The sequence below is a fragment of the Artemia franciscana genome, chromosome 2, assembly GCF_032884065.1.
Source record: "Artemia franciscana chromosome 2, ASM3288406v1, whole genome shotgun sequence".
NCBI classification, from domain to species: domain Eukaryota; kingdom Metazoa; phylum Arthropoda; class Branchiopoda; order Anostraca; family Artemiidae; genus Artemia; species Artemia franciscana.
The window spans coordinates 49,526,696-49,547,787 of record NC_088864.1 but is presented as its reverse complement, the minus strand read 5'-3'; the positions used below and the strand labels follow the sequence as shown (position 1 = coordinate 49,547,787).

The following is a 21,092-nucleotide window of genomic DNA, read 5'->3' as shown; positions in this document are numbered from 1 at the left end:
CTCCTGCGACATCTCATTGACCCTTAGCAGCAAAACATCATCTCTCTCTGAGCCCTACGAGACAAGCTATTAAGAGAGTCGGTTACATATTGTCAAAAAGACAAAAAATTATCCGATCTGATTTCATGGTTGCGAGCATAAAATTCTAGTGTTATGCCTCTGTGAAGCAACATGTGGTTTGTAAGAACAAGCCTATTAAAAAAGATTATGGGAGTAAATTGGCTGGAGAACGAGTAATGATTCTTGAGCCGCATATCGGAAAAAAAGCTTCTGTCTCCAGTTTCGACCTCTGTGTGACCTACTCAAATTTTAAGGGCCTGTGAATACAGGTCCATCATATGTGCTCTATTACATTAAAAAGAATAACTATGGCTTGTTCTACTGACTACATGGATCAAGGATGGAAATGTTTTGTTCAGCATAGTGAAAAAACCTAATAACAATGTCTTTGGGGGCGACTTACTCCTTCACACTCCAAAGGGGAGAGGCTGCAAGTTACGAAATTTGACAGGTGTTTACGTATAGTAATGGTTATTGGGAAGTGTAAAAATATATTTTCAGGGGGGCTTTTTTGGTTGGGAGGGGGGTTGTGGGAAAGGGGCTATGCGGGAGGGGGGTTGTGGGAAAGGGGCTATGCGGGAGTATCGTTCCATGAAGGAATTTGTCATGGGAGAAGATAATTTCCGTGAAGGGGGACAGGATATTCTAGCACTATTTAGAACAAAAAAAAAAGAAAAATGAAATATGAAAAAGTTTTTTCAACTGAAAATAAGGAGCAGCATTAAAACTTAAAACGAACAGAAATTATTACGCATATGTGAGGTTCATCTCTTCATAAATACCTCGCTGTTTACACTAAAGTATTTTTAGTAATTTCAAATATTTATTCTACGGCCTATGCGATTTAGGGGTCATTCTTAAAGAACCGGGACAATTCAAAAAAGTTCAGAAATAAAATGAAAAAAAAAAATTTGACTGAAAGGAAGGAGCCATATTAAAGTTCAAGACGAGCAGGAATTAGTCTGTATATTAAAGGGGCTTTTCCCTTTTCAACGCCCCGCTCTTTACGCTAAAATTTTTACTGTTTTATAAAAGTAAAGTTGAGAGAAAGAGTCAAACTTTAATGTAAAGAGTGGGGTGTTGAGGAAGGTAAAGCCCCTTTAATATACGAAGTAATTTCTGTTCGTTTTAAGTTTTAATGTCGCTCCTTACTTTCAGTTAAAAAACTTGTTTTTTTTCATTTTATCTTATAACTAAAGAGTAAGTATTATAAGTTAGAATTATTAACTTTTCCTTCCCGATGTGTTTTTTGCTCTTCTATCAGTAATAGAGAGTTTGTCAAACCGTTCGTGATAATAAACTGTATGTAAGAAAAGAATTTCTTGGAGAGTAATTAGAGAGCCTCCAAAAAGGGGGGATTTCGAGAACAACGTGTGCATCAAAAGATTCACTTTAAGGTGCTTCCAAATATTAAAAATTCAATAACGTGGAAGTTACTTAACAAAAGTTACGGCGCTGAGGAAATTTGTCAGGTTTTCAAAAAGGATTACTCCTTTTTGCAACAAAACTAGCACCGAAAAAGAAAGTGATCTTGTTGAAAATTAAGCTATTATGTTCAGCATATCAGAGGTCACTATTGCAGAGGTTTCAGACCGCTTTCTGTAAATAAAAATAAATTATATATTTTTTTCAAACAATTCGTGGTAAAGAACTGTAGTAAGGAGCGACCCGGCTCAATAGTAACCGAAATTTTGAAAATTGGAATTTTGATACCAATAGCTACATCAAAAGAATTGCATTTTAATACAGATTTTAAATATATAAGTCTCATCAAGTTTAGTCTTACCCATCAATAGTTACGAGCCTGAGAAAATTTGCCTTATTTTAGAAAATAGGGGAAACACCCCATAAAAGTCATAGAATCTTAACGAAAATCACACCATCAGATTCAGCGTATCAGAGAACCCTATTGTAGAAGTTTAAAGCTCCTATCTACAAAAATGTGGAATTTCGTATTTTTTGCCAGAAGGCAGATCACGGATGCGTGTTTATTTCTTGGAAATAAAGGGGGTGGAAGGGTAGCTAGTTGCCTTCAAATATTTTTGGTCACTTAAGTATGGTGCTAGAAATTTTTATTTCCGTTCCGATGAGCCCTTTCTCAATATTCTAGGACAAAAACGATCATCTCTGAAAAAAAAGAACAAATAAACACGTATTAATGAATAATAATAATACTAAAAAAAAAATTAAAGAATTCCAATTTTTTCGGAAGGGAACTTGAAACATCTACAATAGAGTTTTCGAGTGTGCTGAATCTGATGGTGTGATTTTCATTAAGATTCCTTCATTTTAGGGAGAGTTTTCCCCTCTTTAGAAAATCAGACAAATTTTCTCAGGCTCGTAGATGTTAATGGGTAACACTAAGCTTAGTGAATCTTATATATTTGGAATCAAAATAATAAGCAAATTCCTTTGATATATAGATTGATATCAAAATTTTGTTTTTTAGAGTTTCGGTTACTTTTGAGCCACGTCACTCCTTACTTACACTTCGTGCCCACGAACTTTTTGATAGCTCATGCGCAATATTGCATCACCGTAAATTTTTCAATAAAGCCTCAAATGAATCAACTTAGTTAAATGAATCTTTAGAATAAACATATATGTTAACAATTTAAGTTTTATGGACTATATACAGTATACTTTTACTACTACCAACTCCATTCAGCACTAAGCCACCAGAAGCCAATACAGCTACACTCACTCCTTCTCCAGCCCAATGTATTCAAAGCCTCCTTCTTTAGGAGGCTCAAACCACCTGCTCCCACTCTATTCGGGGACGACCAACTTTTTGTTTGGTCCTAGATGGTTGAACGATCTTTGGCAATATTTGCTTCTTAATCCACAGAACTTGGCATAGCCATTTCAATCTTTCTTTCATAATAGCCCTAAAAAGCCAGATAGAACTACATTTTTGGTACAGTTTGCTCTCTAAAATATGCCTAGTCAGACATGTACCTAGAAAAATCTGTAGACTCTAGAAAATATCCAAGAAATCCTCCCATGTATATCGGAGCGCCCACGTTTCAGGTCACACTTAACCGCTGTCATTGCTAAGACCACTGCATACATCTTCAGGAACGATTGTGCCAATTAATAGTATTACTTCTTTAGAAACTGAGAAGTTCAATGTAGAGTTTTTGATAGCGTTAAATCGATTGGTATTCTCAAAATTTTCCGTAGGTTGATTTTGCCCCACTTTGGGCTAAAATTCTTGTTTTACAACAAAAACAGCAGAACACAGTAATTTGCTGTGTTACAATCTTTTTTTCCCACTTTAAAAGGGAACTAGAACTTTTAATTTCTGTCCAAAATATCCTTTGCAAAATGTTTTAAGAGAACTGGCACAATGCAATCACACCCGGAAAAAAAAGAAACATATACACACGCACCCATGATCATCCTTTTTCGAATAAAAAAAACAAGTTTTTTAACGGAAAGTAAGGAGCGGCATTAAAACTTAAAACGATCAGAAATTGCTTCGTATAAGAAACGGGCTGCTTCCTCCTCAACACCCCGCTCTTTACGCTAAAGTTTGACTCTTAACTCTACTTTTTAAAACAGTAAGAAACTTTAGCATAAAGAGCGGGGCGTTGAGGAGGAAGCAGCCCCTTTCATATACGAAGTAATTTCTGTTCGTTTTAAGTTTTAATGCCGCTCCTTACTTTCCGTTAAAAAAACTTGTTTTTTTTATTTAATTTCTGAACGTTTTAGAATCAATGCATGTTTTGATTGTGGCTCTCCGCAGATGAATAATTAAAACGAAATTTGCATATTTTTTTTTTTTTTGCTAAATGGCTTTCTCCAATTCATAGTCCCAAATTTCCAGGGGGCACGGCCCCCTCCCTCCGGGGCTCATGCCTTGTAATAAAACACTATAAAGGTTTAGACTACAGAGCAAGGGCTAAGGGGAGAGAACATCCCTCACATGTGGAATAACTGCTTTTCATTTTTAAGTTTTAATCCACCTCTTCAGTTTCATTTGACGAAAGCTTTTTATACTTATTGTCGGGAATAATTCACTCGGTTCCTATTGAATTTGCGAGTAATAGCGTCACAGGCTCCGGGCTCTGGAGTCTCTATGGCTCCAGAGCCCTCTTCCGAAATTCATATAAATACATATTAGGTTGCACTTTTTGAGCATATCATGGCTAAATGCAATTTATTTTCAGAGTTCGGCCCTTCATCCCCACAAAAATTTGAACTTTTCAAATTAAAGCTGATTAAGTTCATTCCTCATTAGTAATCATTTCCTAATTTAGTTCCAGTCTACACAGGCTCATCAACAATTAGAAAATTTCGAACAAAATGCAATTGGAGTCAAATTATAGTTGTTGACTCAATTTACTCCCTGGGTCGACCTTATTCGATCAGCGAACAATAAACAAGCGCATGCTCTGAAGGAAACACGATACTAATTGTTAAACGACATAAGGGAATCCGTCGAAGGGTTAGAATAAATCTAACCCTTGAAATTTACATCTTTCTAAGAGCCTAATATAGAAACTTGATTGATCAGAATATTTTAAGGGGTTAAGCATTGTCCGTCATTGGTGAATATCGGTTTTTCCTTAGACGGTGCTTCTGGTATTGCCTATTCTGCTTCCGAATTTTCGTCCAGATCTTAGGGTGTATCTCAAGTCCGTCCTTTGTGTGTCTATCTCTCAATTTTACACAGCTTATATAGCTCTCTAACTTTTTTTTTATTTCTCTAATTTCTTTTACTGTGGTTTTTGCAAAGATTTATTATTGTATCATTGGGTTGACACTTAATTTTAAAAGACACTCCCTGCAATGCCGTATGCATATGGGAAATTCGTCTTCTTTTCAGATGGCGAAGGTGCATATGGCCATTCATACGATTACTTTAAAAAAAAAAAAAAATTTCGAGGGAAGTAAAGAGCAAAGTCGAAATTTAAGACGAGCAAAAATTATTACTTTACAGCCTATCTAACATATATCGAAAAAACTTGTGCAAACCAACCAACTGGTGATATTTCCCTATTTTTGTAGGATTACAGAAAACTAGCGCTTTACTGAAAACACAAAATTATATAGGAATTTTGGCATAGTAAAAGTAAACTATTTAAGGACACTTTTAACAGTAAAAAATAGAGAGTTTTAGAATTGTTACTTTTTTTTCGTTTTAATTTGGTATTATTTCTGCACAATGATGTAAGTCCACAACAAGAAGAGGAATCAAAACAAGAGAGTTTTCGAAACATAACATTTAATACTATTTGTATAACTTAATGTATATTTCTTATTAATCTTCGGTGACGGTGGTAATAGCGCAGCATTTTATCTTCCAGTATTGAAGCTAATCCATTATATTAGCCATCTTTGGAAGAGTTTTGCTATTTAAGATATAAGACGTTCATTTCGCATAGATGTCAATGAACATAGCAGGCCTGTATAATCAAATTTTGGATGTTAATTATTTAAATTTACTAGTATTATGTAGTCAATGATTCGTTCCCAGTATGCGGCACACAGTGCATTCCGATATGTGCACCAGGTAGAGGGGAGTGGATAACGCCTCAATATCATCTTTTCATTACTTTAGTGATCTTTCTGAGCACCGGATTAGCATTCGACATCTCCAACTTCAAACAGTCTAACTAAATTTATTATGACTGGTATTAGCTAGCTATAGATCCAAAATACTCTGACCTAGATACCGAAAAACCGCCTTTATTTTACCGTTTCTTAACAGTCCAGTCATAACAATTCATACCTGTTCTTCTATGGCAGGAGAGGTTAAATATTTAAGCTTATCCAAACTCAAGACTGATATTAACAACTTGATAGACAAACGGATATAGTAAAGACTAAAGGCTATCCAAAATGTTGTTACGAATTTAACATATCTTACACAACAGTTCGTTTCTGCACCTTTCTTACTTCTTACTTCTTCTTACTTACTCACTTACTTTCTTACTTACTTACTTTCTTACTTCTTACTTACTTTCTTTCTGCACCTTAAACTACCCAAACACAGAGATTATACTTTGAAAGGGTGGGCCAATAATTGTTCATAAGCGCATGCTCATCAAGTGCTCTGCGTTTTAGCAAACATTACAAGAAAGCACCACGTTTGACCATTCCCCAAAAGGGGACGTATTAAGCTTAGTTTTATTCACAAGTGCCGAGAGACAAAAACGTGGGAAGATTCCAGTGAAAAGACACATGGATGTGTAAAGTGATACTCCCGAAAAATCCTCAATCAAATCCAATGAGACAGTTTTTCGTAACAACTTTTGTTGTGTGACATTCAAATCTGAATGAAAGAAGAAATATGAGCATTTCATGCAAACTAATTAAAGGGGGATTCAGACTGATTTTTTTCTGCTCGTTTATTGCGTCAATAGTTTCATTAGAGGTGATTACAAAATAGCATTTTTTTTCTTTTCCATATTCTCTTTAAGTAAAATTAATTTGCATAGTTAATATAAAATAGTATAATTGTTTCAGAAGTTAACATATTATTTTTCCCTTAAATCATCGAAATATATGTTCTGAATTTAATTTAAATGGTGAAAGCTCGTTGAATTTGACTTGATTAAATTTTTTAATACTGTTGGTTCAGTAGAGGGTAAAAAAGAAAAGAATGCAGAATTGGACTTTAAGTCCTTACCGGCGGTGCTGGTCTTCGTTTTTGGACCTTTCAGCCAGGAGCTGCAATGGAGGGAGCAGCCACCCTGTGCTTTCACATTCTCTTCCTGTTTACCTTCTTCTGTTTTCTCTGGGTACCCATTACAACAGGGGCTGTTCCTCCTTAACGCCCCGCTCTTTGCGCTAAAGTGTGACTTTTTCTCTCAAATCCACTTTTTAAAACAGTAAAAAAAACTTTAGCGTAAAGACTGGGGCGTTGAGGAGGGAACAGTCCCTTTCATATACGGAGCAATTTCTGTTCGTTTTAAGGTTTAATGCCGCTCCTTACTTTCAGTTAAAAAAAAAACTTGTTTTTTTTATTTAATTTCTGAACGTTTTTGAATTAATGCGTGTTTTGATTTTGCACATGAATACTCTCCGCACATGAATACTTAGAACGAAATTTACATTTTTTTTTTTTTGCTATATGGCTTTTTCTTAGTTTTTATCGGAGGATTTTTAAGAAAAAAGGAGTTGGGGAAGAGGCTTAGATGCCCTTAAATCTTTTGTTTACTTAAAAAGGCAACTAGAACTTTTAATTTCTTACGAACGTTTATATTAATAAAAAACATACGTAACTTCCGAATTAACTGCTGTAACGAACTTCTATATTCGTATATTTTTATTACGTATCTAAGGGGGTTTGCCTCCTCTTTAATACCTTGCTCTTTACACTAAAGCTTAAATTGTGTCCCAATTCTTTAAGAATGACCCCTGAATCACAAAGGCCGTAGAGGAAATAGTTGAAATAACTAAAAATACTTTAGCGTAAAGAGCAGGTATTTAAGAGGAGATGAACCTCTCATATGCGTAATAATTTCCGTTCGTTTTGTTTTAATGCTGCTCCTGACTTTTAGTTGAAAAAACTTTTCATGTTTATCTTTCCATTGTTTTTTTGTTTTAAAAAATATTAGAAAATCCTGCACCCCTTTCATGGAAATTCTTTTCTCCCATGGAAAATCCATTCATGGAAAGATCCTCCCATGTAACCCACTCCCCTCAACCCCCCTCCTTACCCAAGAAAAAAATTCCCCAGAAAACGTCTGTATACTTCCCAATAACCATTACTATATGTAAACACTGGTCAAAGTTTTTAAATTGTAGCCCCTTCCCCGGGGACTTTGAGGGAGTAAGTCGTCCCCAAAGACATAATTATTTGGTTTTTCGACTATGCTGAACAAAATGGCTATCTCACAATTTTGACCCGTTGACTTTGGGAAAAATATGAGCGTGGGAGGGGGCGTAGGTGCCCTCCAATATTTTTGGTCACTTTAAAAGGGCACTAGAACTTTTAATTTCAGTTAGAATGAGCCCTCTCGCAACATTCTAGGACCACTGGGTCGATACGATCACCCCTGGGGAAAAGAAAAAACAAAAAAACAAATAAACACGCATCCGTGATCGGTCCGTGATTCTGGCAAAAAATACGAAATTCCACATTTTTGTAGGTAAGAGCTTGAAAATTCTACAGTAGAATCCTCTGATATGGTGAATGCGATGGTGTGATTTTCGTTAGGATTCTATGACTTTTAAGGGGTGTTTTGCCCTATTTTCCAAAATAAGGCAAATTTTCTCAGGCTCGTAACTTCTGATAAGTAAGAATAAATTTGATTAAACTTATATATTTTAAATCAGCATAAAAATACGATTCTTTTGATGTATCTATTAGTATCAAAATCCCGTTTTTTAAAGTTTCGTTTACTTTTGAGCCGGATCGCTCCTCACTACGGTTCGTTACCAAGAACTGTTTGAAAACCTCCCTCGCCAAAATGGGAAGAAACATTCCCCATTTTGATCCATAGCTTATCCATCAATTGAATTAAACGTTTAATGCATTAACAGACATTATTTTCATAAAATCTTTTATGTTTTATTGGAAGGTTAGAAAGATTTGAAATACCGCTTTAGGTTTTTTTCTTTCTAGCTCACAAGAAAGTATTGAAATCAGGAAAGACGGCTATGAAATACTGCTACAACTAAGTCTACTTTTTATTGATGGTTACTTTTAGAATAAGATAAATTAGACTAAAAGATCACTTTTCTTACTCTTTCTAATATAAATAGATCAAGTTAGGGATGCTTACTCAAAGAATTTTCAGTAAAATATGCCTTAAAATTAAATTAATCAACGAAGCTATATAGAAGACAAAATAAAATAATTTTCGGTCCAGCTCAATCTTGCCAAGTACCTTTTTGTTCTTCTTTTTTTTTTACATAAAGTGAATCTTTGGTTTCTGTAAATGGTATACAGCCCTCGGTATTGTGTTGACAAAAATTATCTTAAAATACTTACCACCCTTGATAGACCACATGAATTTTCTTTAAGGTCACCACTGTCTGAGTCTTCAGCAAGAATGTCCTCCAGTGATTCAATATAGTCTATTGCCATACGCAGAATTTCGACTTTAGGTAATCGCTGCGTAGGATTACTGCAAGTTCGTCTTTTCAGCACTTCAAATGCTTCATTAACCTGATAATAAGAACTGTCTTGAGTAAAAGCAGTGGAATACCCAGGGAAGAGCTTGGAAGATGGTTCAATTACCCCCTCCCCATAAATATCTTGTACATTCATAATATTTTAATATATAAAAAGATGACCTTAACAGAAAAAAAATTAAAAAATTTAAAGGGAATATAATTATTACTTATATGAAGGGGGTTGCCCCGTTGTCAACACCTCGCTCTTTACGCTAAAGTTCCAATTTTGTCCCGATTCTTTAAGAACAACTCCTGAAACACAAGGCTAGTTTAAATAGAATTATAAGAAGCTTTTTTAACAAGTATTAAAAAACTTTAGCGTAAAGAGCGAGGTGTTGATGAGGGGGCAATCCTTTTCATATGCGTAATAATTTCTGTTTGTCTTATGTTTAATCTTGCTCCTTACTTTCAGTTGAATATACTTGTCTTTTTATTTAATTTATGATCGTTTTTTTGTAATGCTGGGAAACCTGGTGCCCACTTCATAGAAATGTCCCTTCCTACATGGAAAAATCCTCCCACGTAATCCTCTCTTCCACCCGAAAAAAATACCCCTGAAAGCGTCTGCATACTTCCCAATAACCAATACTATAGGTAAACAATTGGCAAAGTTCATAACTTGCAGACCTTCCCCCGGGGACCGAGGGGGATTAATTCATCCTCAAATACATAGCTATTAGATTTTTCGACTATGCTGAACAAAATGGCTATCTCAAAATTTAGATCGGGTGACTTCCGGAAAAAATGTGGGTAGCAGGGGGCCTTGTTGCCCCTAGTTGCCCTCCGTTTTTGGCCACTTAAAAAGGGAACTAGAACACTCGATTCTCTTTTGAATTAGCCCTCTTGTGGTATTCTAGGACTACTGGGTCGACACGATCCCCCCTGGGGAAAAACAAAAAAAACAAAGAAAAAATAAAAATAAAACAACAAATAAACACGCATCCGTGATTTTTCTTCTGACAAAAATACAATAGTCCACATTTTCGTAGATAGGAACTTGAAACATATTCAGCAGGGTTCTCTGATACGTTGAATCTGATGGTGTGATTTTCATTCAAATTCTATTACTTTTAGGGGGGTGTTTCCCCCTCTTTTCGAAAATAAGGCGAATTTTCTCCAGCTTATAAATTTTGATGGGTTAGACTAAACTTAATGAAACTTATATATTTGAAAACAAAATCAAATTCTTTTAATGCATCTATTGGTGTCAGAATTCCGTTTTTTTTTTGTTTCGGTTACTATTGAGCCGGGTCGCTTCCTCCAATTCGTCACCACGAACTGTTTGACACATTTGAAAAATTGAATACCTGGCTCAATGTTGTTACTGTGGACTTGCAAAAAGCTTCTGATTTAATTAGCCACAACAGGTACATTAGTAGAGAAACTATCCAATGACTTCGAAGTTGATCCCTATTTAATTAGAATAATTGCGTCTTTCCTCTCTAATAGAACGCAAGTCGTCTAATGCCTGAATGTATATTCTGATCCTCTCCCAATTTATAATGGTGTGCCCCAGGGAACCCTCTTAGGCCCAATTTGATTTTGTAACGATAAACAACCTTGTTGTCGATTTCCCGGATAGATGGAAATTTATGGAATTTAATGATCTCACTGTCTTAGAGACATGTTGCAAAAATTTTTAAAGTAGCTCAATGAACGTCTTGGAATCGATGTCAGACGAATCTTTTACTTACTAATGATGTGAGAATTAACCCTTGAAAGTCAATGGTTTTAACTATTAATTTTCTTAAAGCTCCCCCTTCTTTCTCCTGCCCAATCCCCCTGAAATGTCAGTCACCACAATAAAATTACTGGGTGTGGCCATCTAAAGCGACTTAAAATGGGATTGCCATATTAATGATATTTTAAAACGGGCAAATGCTGCATTGTTACTCCTTAAACTCTTTAAAAAATTTAAATGTCTTCAATCGCATTGTTTGAGGATTTTCCTCTCATCCGTACACCCAACCCTCGAGTACACTTGTCACGCTTGTGTGTTTGCTCTTCATTTTCAGTTTTGACTCGCTCAAATGCTCGGTGTCGCATGTTTTCTAACCGCGTGTGTCTTTGATCTTTATTTTAATTTTTGACACACACTAATTGTCGTTTTCGCAGATCTTCTAATCGTCCGTGTCTCTTCTCTTCGTTTTCATTTTGACACGTTTTTGGATTTTGATCACTTTATCAGTAATGACAGTGAATAGTCATTTATAGAGACCTTCAGCTCAATTAATTTTACTTATTATTTCTTTATTTTATTATTGTCTTTATTCTTTATTGTATTTTTCATTATTAATCATTCCTTAGCGTATCCAAGAGCTGATATTACACAAGATCGAATAACATGGTCCAAGAAGGTCTCTAAGATCATCGATGCCGGGCGAGGTGGAAACGCCTGATTCCCGCCACAAGTACAAGTAAGTATAGTTGCACCTTATTATATCACTGAAACTGTCCAACTCTTCCCTTGTAATGATCAGTGACAACCCCTTTTATTGTCTCACAGTCTTTATTAAATAACAAAAAAGTTTTTTAAGCTGAAAGTAAGGAGCAACATTAAAACTTAAAACGAACAGAAATTATTTTGTATAATATAAGGGCTGTCACGTCCTTAACCTTCCTTCTTACGCCAAAGTCATTTGGCGTAACAAATGCTCTTACGCCAAGAGCTTTTGTGTCTGAGTAGTAACTCCTAAAGAATCAGGACACAAAGTCAAACTTTAGCATAAGAGCAAGGGCTGAGGGCGTTGCAGCACGCCAAATATATGGAATAATTTCTGTTTGTTTTAAGCTTCATGATGTTCCCTACTTTCAGTTTAAAAAAACTTGTTTTTTTATTTAATTTCTGACATTAATTCAAATCATACCCGAAAGTCCACTTCCTTCCCCCCTCCCAGTGTAATATATCTCCTAAAAAATTCTCCCGGGAAATATCCTTCCCACAGAAAATCCTCCCGTGTGAAATACCCCCTTCCCTGCAGAAAATTACCCCAAAAACTTCCAAATAACAAATAATACAGGTAAAAAAAAGGGGAAATAGCGTAATTTACAGCTCTTTCTCCGGGGAGTACGGTGAGTCATTTCATCACCAAAAGTATAGCTACTGGACCTTTCGACTATGCTATCTTAAAACTTTGATCAGGCGTCTTTGGGTGAAAATTAGTGTGGAAGGGGGGCTAAGTGTCCTCCATTATTTTTGTCACTTAAAAAGAACACTATAATTTTTGCTTTCTGTCCAAATAAGCTATCTCCCGATCTTTTAAGACCATTGGTTGGATACGATCAACCCTAAGAATAACAATAAAACAAAACAAAAAACAAACCAAACAAACAAATAACACGCATCTCTGATCTTTCTTCTGCCAAAAAACATGAAATTCCACATTTTTGCAAATCGGAGCTTGAAACCACTAAAGTATGGTTCTCTGATATGCTGGATCTAACGGTGCGATTTTTGTTAAGAATGTTTGACTTATAGAGGGTATTTTCTGCCTCTTCTGACAATCATGCAAATTTTCTCAGGTTCTTAGCTGTCGATGGATAACATTAAACCTTGTGAACCTAATATATTTAGAATCAGCATAAAAAGCCAATTCTTTTGACATATCTATTGCTATCAAAATTCTGGGATTTAGAGTTTCGGCTACTTTTTCGACAGTTCGTTATCACAAACGGTTTGACAACGACCATATCATACTTTTATGATTACAAGAAAATCTATCTTTAAAGCTATGGGTAATGACCGTAAAGATAATGAAAAAAAGACTTGGTAAACTTTTTTACGTTTAAGAAGTTTGTAATAAGTAGATTGTAAAACTCACCTTTCTCAATGGCCGTCACTTGTTCTATCGTTTTTCTATTCGACAGTTGACGTTTTTCTCTTCCACAAATTATATTTCTCGCTTTATATATTGCTCGAGCAATAGCATACCATATTATTTTGCTTTAATTACAATAGAATTGTGCGTAACTGAGAATTCTTGGAACAAATAAAATTAGAAAAAATAATAATATTATAGCACTTTCGAATGTCCTTCGTAAGATACCCTCCTTCTCCATAGTGGTGGAACCATGACGAGGGCTCCTTCTTGGATTAGTTCTTGGGCAATTATAAATACATCTCTACGAATCTATCAAGCGAAAAAAGGTTCATTCTCAGGAATGAACCAAGAGCCTCAATAGTTCCCTGGGAATATATTTTTAAGTACCTGCCTCTACCTCTAAAGGACAATGACCTTTCATTATCTTTAAAATCCTTGCGTTATAAAAAATGAGACCTTGGGAAATAGATATACTGCTCAAATGAGACTCAATGAAAGTGTTTTTAGCCTCATATCTTGGGTTTTTGTCTCATACCAAAACCTTTGGTTTTCATTTGAGGTTGAAAACCTTTGGTTTTCAGCCTCATACCAAATTGGGATTGCTTAATCCCAATTTATTATAATACCTTAAAGATTTGACAGTCTATTTTTTTTTTATTTAGGGAAGACAGTGGTGACATGGCTCGCTGGTGGATATAGGGGGCCAGGGCCCCCTAAAATTTTTTGTGGTGCCCTCATTCTTTGTTTCTTTTTCAGTTTTTTCCTCTTTTTTTAAAATTTGTCATTTTGGTCAATTATTGGCGCCCTTTGCGCATTGCCCCCCAAGGTTCATTGCCCCTTATGATACTGCCCCCTCCCAAGATTGTGCCCTTGATCCGCAGGATTAAAATCCTGCTAAAATTATAGAAATTGCATTTTCACCAATTAGTGCCGCCAAGAATAAAAACCCAAAAATAAGGCAAATTATTAACATCGATGTCCTAGAGACAAGAAAAGGGTAAAGAAATATCTTCCCGGTGTGTATTTTAGGCCTGGATTCATTCCCGCAACTCAGCTAGTTTCCAAGATCCGAAGAAATCCTTACACTACCACTTGGCCCCAAAAAGAAATTAAAATTATGGATAAAACCCCCCTCCATATTCAAAGCAAAGTCAACCAGACGATGCCAGCACATAATACTGGAACTTACCTTTCTCAGCCGTCTTCGCTCTCTCATTGTTGCTGCTTTTCTTCTGTCAACAGTTATTGTTTTTCTTTTGCACGCTTTACACGCCCATAATAGACACTGTCTTCGTCCGTGATTACCTTCACTAGAATTAGGTAATAAAATATGTCCACTTTCATCATCTGACTCTGTCGTTGTGCTACATGTATCAATTCCACCATCCGTGGGAGATCTAGGATAGTATCTATAAGGGTAATGCCAGTATGTCGTATCTGCGTCCATGGGCTCTGCTTTAGTTTGGTCTATATCTCTAAATTTATAATAATAATAATAATCGGGTCGTTCGTAAGGATTGAAACTGTAACAACAATTGTTTCTATCGTTCATGTTGGTCAACTACTGCTGGAAAACTTTTCCAAAACTCTGGAAGGAGAAAGGTGTGGCAAATGATGGATTAGCCCCTCCCTGAGTTGGTTTAAGCTAATTGGAGACAAGCGATTCAATCAACTTCATTGTTCTAAGGAATATAAAAGGAATGAGATGGAATTGATGGGATATAATGGTATCCATGTGTATGATCGTTGGAAAAGTGATGAGCTTAGGCTGTCCAAGCTCTTTTGACAGAAAATTGAAACAAGAATAAAGAAAGATTTTCTTACCAAGGAATCACTTTTAGTTCGCCTTTGAATATAGAACTACAAATTTAAAATAGACCAAGTGAAAAGTCAATTTCATGGTAATTTTATCGATACCAGCAAGTATATTTTCCAACACACTGTGCTGAAAATTCTGAATTCTGAATTTTGAATTCTGACCTGCAGCTTTAATGTTTAATGCCATTACAACTGCAGTAATTATTATACTTGGAATGAGCAATAAATGAAAAATCTAATGGTATATTTGTTTGTTTTTTTCTATCTAATTTCTGTCCTATAAATTAACCTTAACCCAATTGAGTACGATAAATGATAAAAACTGACAAAACCAGCAGTGTTGTATATACAGGTAAGGACTATTTCCAAGTCCTAGGAAGGATGTGCGGTTAACACTCTTTAATATAGTTCTTTATTAAAAATCTGAACGTCATCAACGAAACAATTTCTAACAATTACATTTAGAAACTGCAATAAAATAAACTGAATCAAATTACAGGTTGATGTTGCTAGACAATCTTGTACTTTCTCCTCAGTTAATCCGAAAGAAATTCGCTTTCTCCGTCCAAAACCGCCAAATTCACTTTTTGCATTCAGTATGGCAAGCTTTCGAAGCAAACAAATAATGTTCGTATTTCGTCGGTTGACTTCAGTTTAATATACCAAGCGCAGAAATAGAATATACGCTTAACAAGATTCTAGCTTAAGAACGAAGAGATTAAAAAAAAATAATAATAAAATAAAATAAAAAAATACTGTCTTGTAGCCAGATGAACTTGTGTAGATTTTGGTATTAGTAAGCTATTCAGAGATTGTGTTATATTATTGATATCGTGCAATGGTTGTCTAAATAATCATGTAACATGATTATTATATATAATAATCATACATGATTATTAAAAAATATATACATGATATATACATGATATCATACATGATTATTAAATATATAATATACATGATATATATATAATAATCATAATATGATTATATATATATATATATATATATATATATATATATATACATATATAGATATATATATATATATATATATATATATATATATATATATATATATATATATATATATATATATATATATATATATATATATATATATATATATATATATATATATATATATATATATGCATGTATATATAATAAAGATAAATAAAATAATTAATTAATAATAAAAACAATACATAATAGTATGTAGATTATATATAATATAGTTAAATGTGTGATAAATGTAATTAACAATCAACAAACAATCATGCAACTAAGGACGACTGCACAATTCAATAGAAAAATAAATTACCATGTTAAAACACCAATTAGTAGAAGCATAAAACACCTCATTCTAAAAATGACTTACACCAAACCAGCCACTTGAGCTTTGCTCTTTCCATTGGTACCCATCATGAAGGATGAATTATTGAAATATAACTAATTATTTAGTCTAATTATCAATTTGAAGCTATTTGTAACTATTAAGAACCAAAATACTCTAGGAAAGTGGTTCTCAAAGTTGACTGGGCTCCGACTCATCTAACAAAAATTTCCAATCTTGGGACCGATCTTTTTACTGAAAATTTGTTTCGTTCTTGTATGATATACCCCCTACCTGATATTCTTTTAATACGTTTCCCTGACGTTCAATCCTACTGAAATATACCAAAGTAAGATACAAATGTAATACTTTGGAAACAAATTTGGGCTATAAATTTGCACACTAGAGGGGGAGAATAAATTATAGCGGGTCTGCATGTCTAATTTGTTAGATACAATTGTTCTGCATATTATGTAATAAGAATTGTTTTGTAACTTCACACTGACCAAATACTAGATTCCCCTCCCCCTGATGTGCAAATGTATAGCCAAGAATTTATGTTTTACGCTACTCTTTCACTTCTCTTTGTCTTGTCTCAAGGTAATATGAAAGAAACTAACGAAATAAACGGTCCTATGATACTTCAATGACTGAGCAACTTGAGAGGTAGGTGGTTTGTCATAGAAGTATCTTTTTTTTTACAAGCGTTACCAATATGAATGAAAGACTGTTAAAATAAGAAACACGACAAAAATGATTTTTTTTATAATTTACGTAATTACACCTGCAATTTTTTTTTTACAAGGCTATTTCAATGGGAAGGATGTATTTTTATCCGATTTTCTTCATTACAGTTTCAGCATCGAATTCAACTTTAGTTAATCTTAATCGCAGTTAGTTTGATATATTCAATTTATTTCTGCACTCAGTTTTAATGTAAACAATAGCCAAAAATCTAGTCTCACGTAGATATGAGGTAGTAAAGAGGAGGAGGTCTTTCATAGCTTCATCAAACAGGCAAGTATAATTATCAGCAACTGAAAACCAGAATTTCGATAACTGTTTACGATTTAAAACTATTAATCAATGATGTATCAAACAGTTCGTGGTAACGAACTGTAGTAAGGAGCGACCCGGCTCAATAGTAAACGAAACTCTAAAAAACGGAATTTTGATACCAATAGGTATATCAAAAGAATCGGATTTTTATGCTAATTTTGAATCTATAAGCTTCATCAAATTTAACCTTACTCATCAAAAGTTACGAGCCTGAGAAAATTTGCGTTGTTTTGGAAAATAGGGGGAAACACCCCCTAAAAGTCATACGATCTTAACGAAAATCACACCATCGCATTCAGCGTATCAGAGAACGCTACTGTAGAAGTTTCAAGCTCTTATCTAAAAAAATGTGGAACTTACTATTTTTTGCCAGAAGACCGAACACGGGTGCGTGTTTATTTGTTTTGTTGTTGTTTTGTTTGTTTGTTTTTTTCCCCCAGGGGTAATTGTATCCACCACACGGTTTGTTGGTTTGTTTGTTTTGTTTGTTTTTTTTCCCAGGGGTGATCGTTTCGATCAAGCGGTCCTAGAATGTCACGAGCGGGCTCATTCTAACGTAAATATAGTGCTCTTTTTAAGTGACCAAAAAACTGGAGGGCACCTAGGCCCCTCCCACGCTCATTCTTTTCCGAATTTCAACGGATCAAAATTTTGAGATAGCCATTTTGTTCAGCATAGTCGAAAAACATAATAACTATGTCTTTGGGGCTGACTTACTCCCCCACAGTCCCCAGGGGAGGGGCTGCAAGTTACAAACTTTTACCAGCGTTTATATACAGTAATGATTATTTGGAAGTGTACAGACCTTTTCAGGATGATTTTTTGGTTGGGAGGGGGGTTGAGGGGAGGGGTCTACGTGGGAGGATCTTCCCTTGGAGGAATTTATACGGCCTTTGTGATTCAGGGGTCAATCTTAAAGAATTGGGACAAAATTTAAGCTTTAGTGTAAAGAGTGAGGCATTAACGAGGAGGAAAACCCCCTCATATACATAATAAAAATATACGAATATAGAAGTTCGTTACGTAAGTTTATTTGTAAGGTATGTATATTTTTTACTAATAAAAACGTCCGTTAAAAATAAAAAATTCTTGTTGCCTTTTTAAGTAACCGAAAAATTGGAGGACAACTAGGCCTCCTCTCCCACCCTTTTTCTCAAAATCGTCTGATCAAAACTAAGAGAAAGCCATTTAGCAAAAAAAAAATTAATACACAAATTCCGTTTTAATTATTCATTTGCGGAGAGCCAAAATAAAAACATGCATTAATTCAAAAACGTTCAGAAATTAAATAAAAAAACAAGTTTTTTAACTGAAAGTAAGGAGCGACATCAAAACTTAAAACGAACAGAAATTACTCCGTGTATGAAAGGGACTGTTCCTCCCTCAACGTCCCGCTCTTTACGTTGAAGTTATTTACTGTTTACTAAAGTAGAATTGAGAGAAAGAGTAAAACTTTAGCGTAAAAAGCGGGACGTTGAGGGGGAACAGCCCTGAGAAGTAGAAATGTCTGATCCGTTTAAACCTTGCAAATACAAGTTCGTTCTGTTTGGAAAAATTATCCGCCGAATAAGTAAGCTTGAGAATGAGTTCATCGTCCACTAGATGTTTAATATATTCAGTTTTGTCTTCCAAGTAAATTGTAACTTAGTTATGCAATTCAACTAATACTGCCAGCATTTTCCCCCTGGATAACTAGCGAACTCCTATATGCAAAAGAAAAAATTTATCGCGGCTATCCACATTTACAAGCACATATCTATGTGAGGTTGGATTTTTGGCTATAGTTTATAATAAAACTAAGTACAGAAATATATTGGATGTATCACACTCACTGCGATTAATAATAACTGAAGGTCAATTTGATGCTGAAACTGTAATGAAGAACAATTAACTTCCCATTGAAATAACTAGGTAAAAAAAAAAGAAAAAAAAAAAAAAAACTTGCAGGTGTAGCTATGTAAGCAATAAAAAAATCATTTATGTTATGTTTCTTATTTTGACAATCTTTCATTCATATTGGTAACACTTGTATTTTTTTTTTCATTTCAATTAGAACTTCCCACCACTACGGAATTCGAGCATTACCAATATTAGTGCTCGCGACCGTGACCCACTCAATATTCACTCGTGACCCGCCGGTGGTCATGCGTTACGAAAATTTGAACAAAACAAACCAGGAAATAAAAAAAAGGCAAAATAATCTGCAGACATGTCTAATCCCTTACCCATTAAGTTGCCAGTATAATATTGAATAATCAAAACTTATAATTATTCAAATAATTATTGATTATTGATTATTCAAATTATTGATTATTCAACTTATTGATTATTCAAATAATATTGAATAATCAAAACTGGCGAGACTTCTGTGAATCAGTATCATTTTATTTTGAACCATCGATCCTCTTTCATTAGAGTGATATACAGTAAACTTTTGTCCTTACTTTATGCCTGTTAATGCATTACTTTTGAATGCTTGGAAAATCAATTAACAACTAAACAGATTTTTTCAGGAATTAGTTTCCATTTTAAAAAGTGTTATTCAAGTATGAAATAGAATCAAAAGCCTTTTAATGATCCGCCATTTCAATTTATTGTTACAAAATACTAAACAGATTGGTTCAAAATTACCGGTTTTCATTTTAAACTTTTATTTAGGCATACATTTTTCATTTTGTTTGTTTGAAATAGAATTAATAAGCCTCTTAATGTTTCGTCACTTCAATTATTGCTACAATAAACGAAACAGATTGCTTCAAAATTACTGATCATAATTTTAAAAGTCTTATTTAGGTATCAATTTTCTATTTTGTTTGTATGAAATAGAATCAAAAAGCCTTTTATTGATTCTTCAATTCAGTTTATCACTACAACTAACTAAACTGATTATAAAACATCAATTTTCATCTTAAAAGTTTTATTTAGGCTTTTATGAAATGAAATTTATTTAGGCTTTTATGAAAATGAAAATATTTGTTTGTATGAAATAGAACCAAAAAGAACATTTTTGATTAAAAATGTCTTTTATAACACTAAGTTGCAACTTAGTATTTTCGAAAGTTTCATATGTACCTATTCTGAGATTTTAAGATTTTATTTTTTTTATGATTTTTGACAAATGAAAATCTTTCCGTTCAAAATACATATGCTTTTCAATAAAGTAAAAATGACACAATAGCCTTTTAGAAGATTTGACAGGGGTGGATAGCCCCACTCTTATTTGCAGTAGGACTCATTTTAAATATAGGAACTGACTTTTTGGACTACAACTAACATTTTCAACACCATTTGAATCTACAGTCTTTGATCAGCGTTTTTTTTAACAGTATTTTTAAGTAAATTTTCTGTGAATTGAGATGGTGATTTTTATTCATAATTTACGAATCAAGAATATGCATAATTTAGTCTTCTATGGGGCTGGGGCCATCCTGTAGGACGAATATGTACGTTGAATATGTACGCATCTTCGTCCTTGGTCTTATTGAAAGAAATTTTAATGTTAAATTTTGTTGTACTTTGTTTAACATTTAACTATCAATATCAATTGTAAAAAGGCTTCCATTTTGTTTTCTGAAAAAAAATACATCACAAATTGAAACAACCAGATCTGTACCTTAATTTTTCTTCTCTTAATCGAGGTAATGGAGGTTTTCTTGTAATTTCTAAGCCAATAAGGAAATACCTATCTGTGGTTTTATAAACCAGAGCTTAGACAATAAAGATTAATGGCCATTTGCCATATAATTAGCCTATTATTAGTATTTTTTCAAATTTGTTATTTTCGACACAGTTAAAACTTTTTTTTGGCCTAGGCTTATTTACTACTTCGTTTCCTTTAAAAATAAATTTCCTAAAATTGAATCCAG

The 21,092-nt window shown here is 34.1% G+C and overlaps 1 protein-coding gene across 1 annotated transcript in view; it reads right to left on the bottom strand.

Moving 5' to 3' along the window:
• LOC136043145 (myogenic-determination protein-like) overlaps positions 1-14,570 on the bottom strand; it is a 33,828-nt gene extending 19,258 nt beyond the window's left edge. The window contains exons 1-2 of the mRNA XM_065728082.1: positions 14,203-14,570; positions 9,008-9,184 (exon numbers count right to left, since the gene is read on the bottom strand). Coding sequence (XP_065584154.1) covers positions 9,008-9,184; positions 14,203-14,565 — 540 coding nt within the window. The 5' untranslated portion in view covers positions 14,566-14,570. The remainder of the gene's footprint in view (positions 1-9,007; positions 9,185-14,202) is intronic.
• Between the last annotated feature and the right edge of the window lie 6,522 nt (positions 14,571-21,092).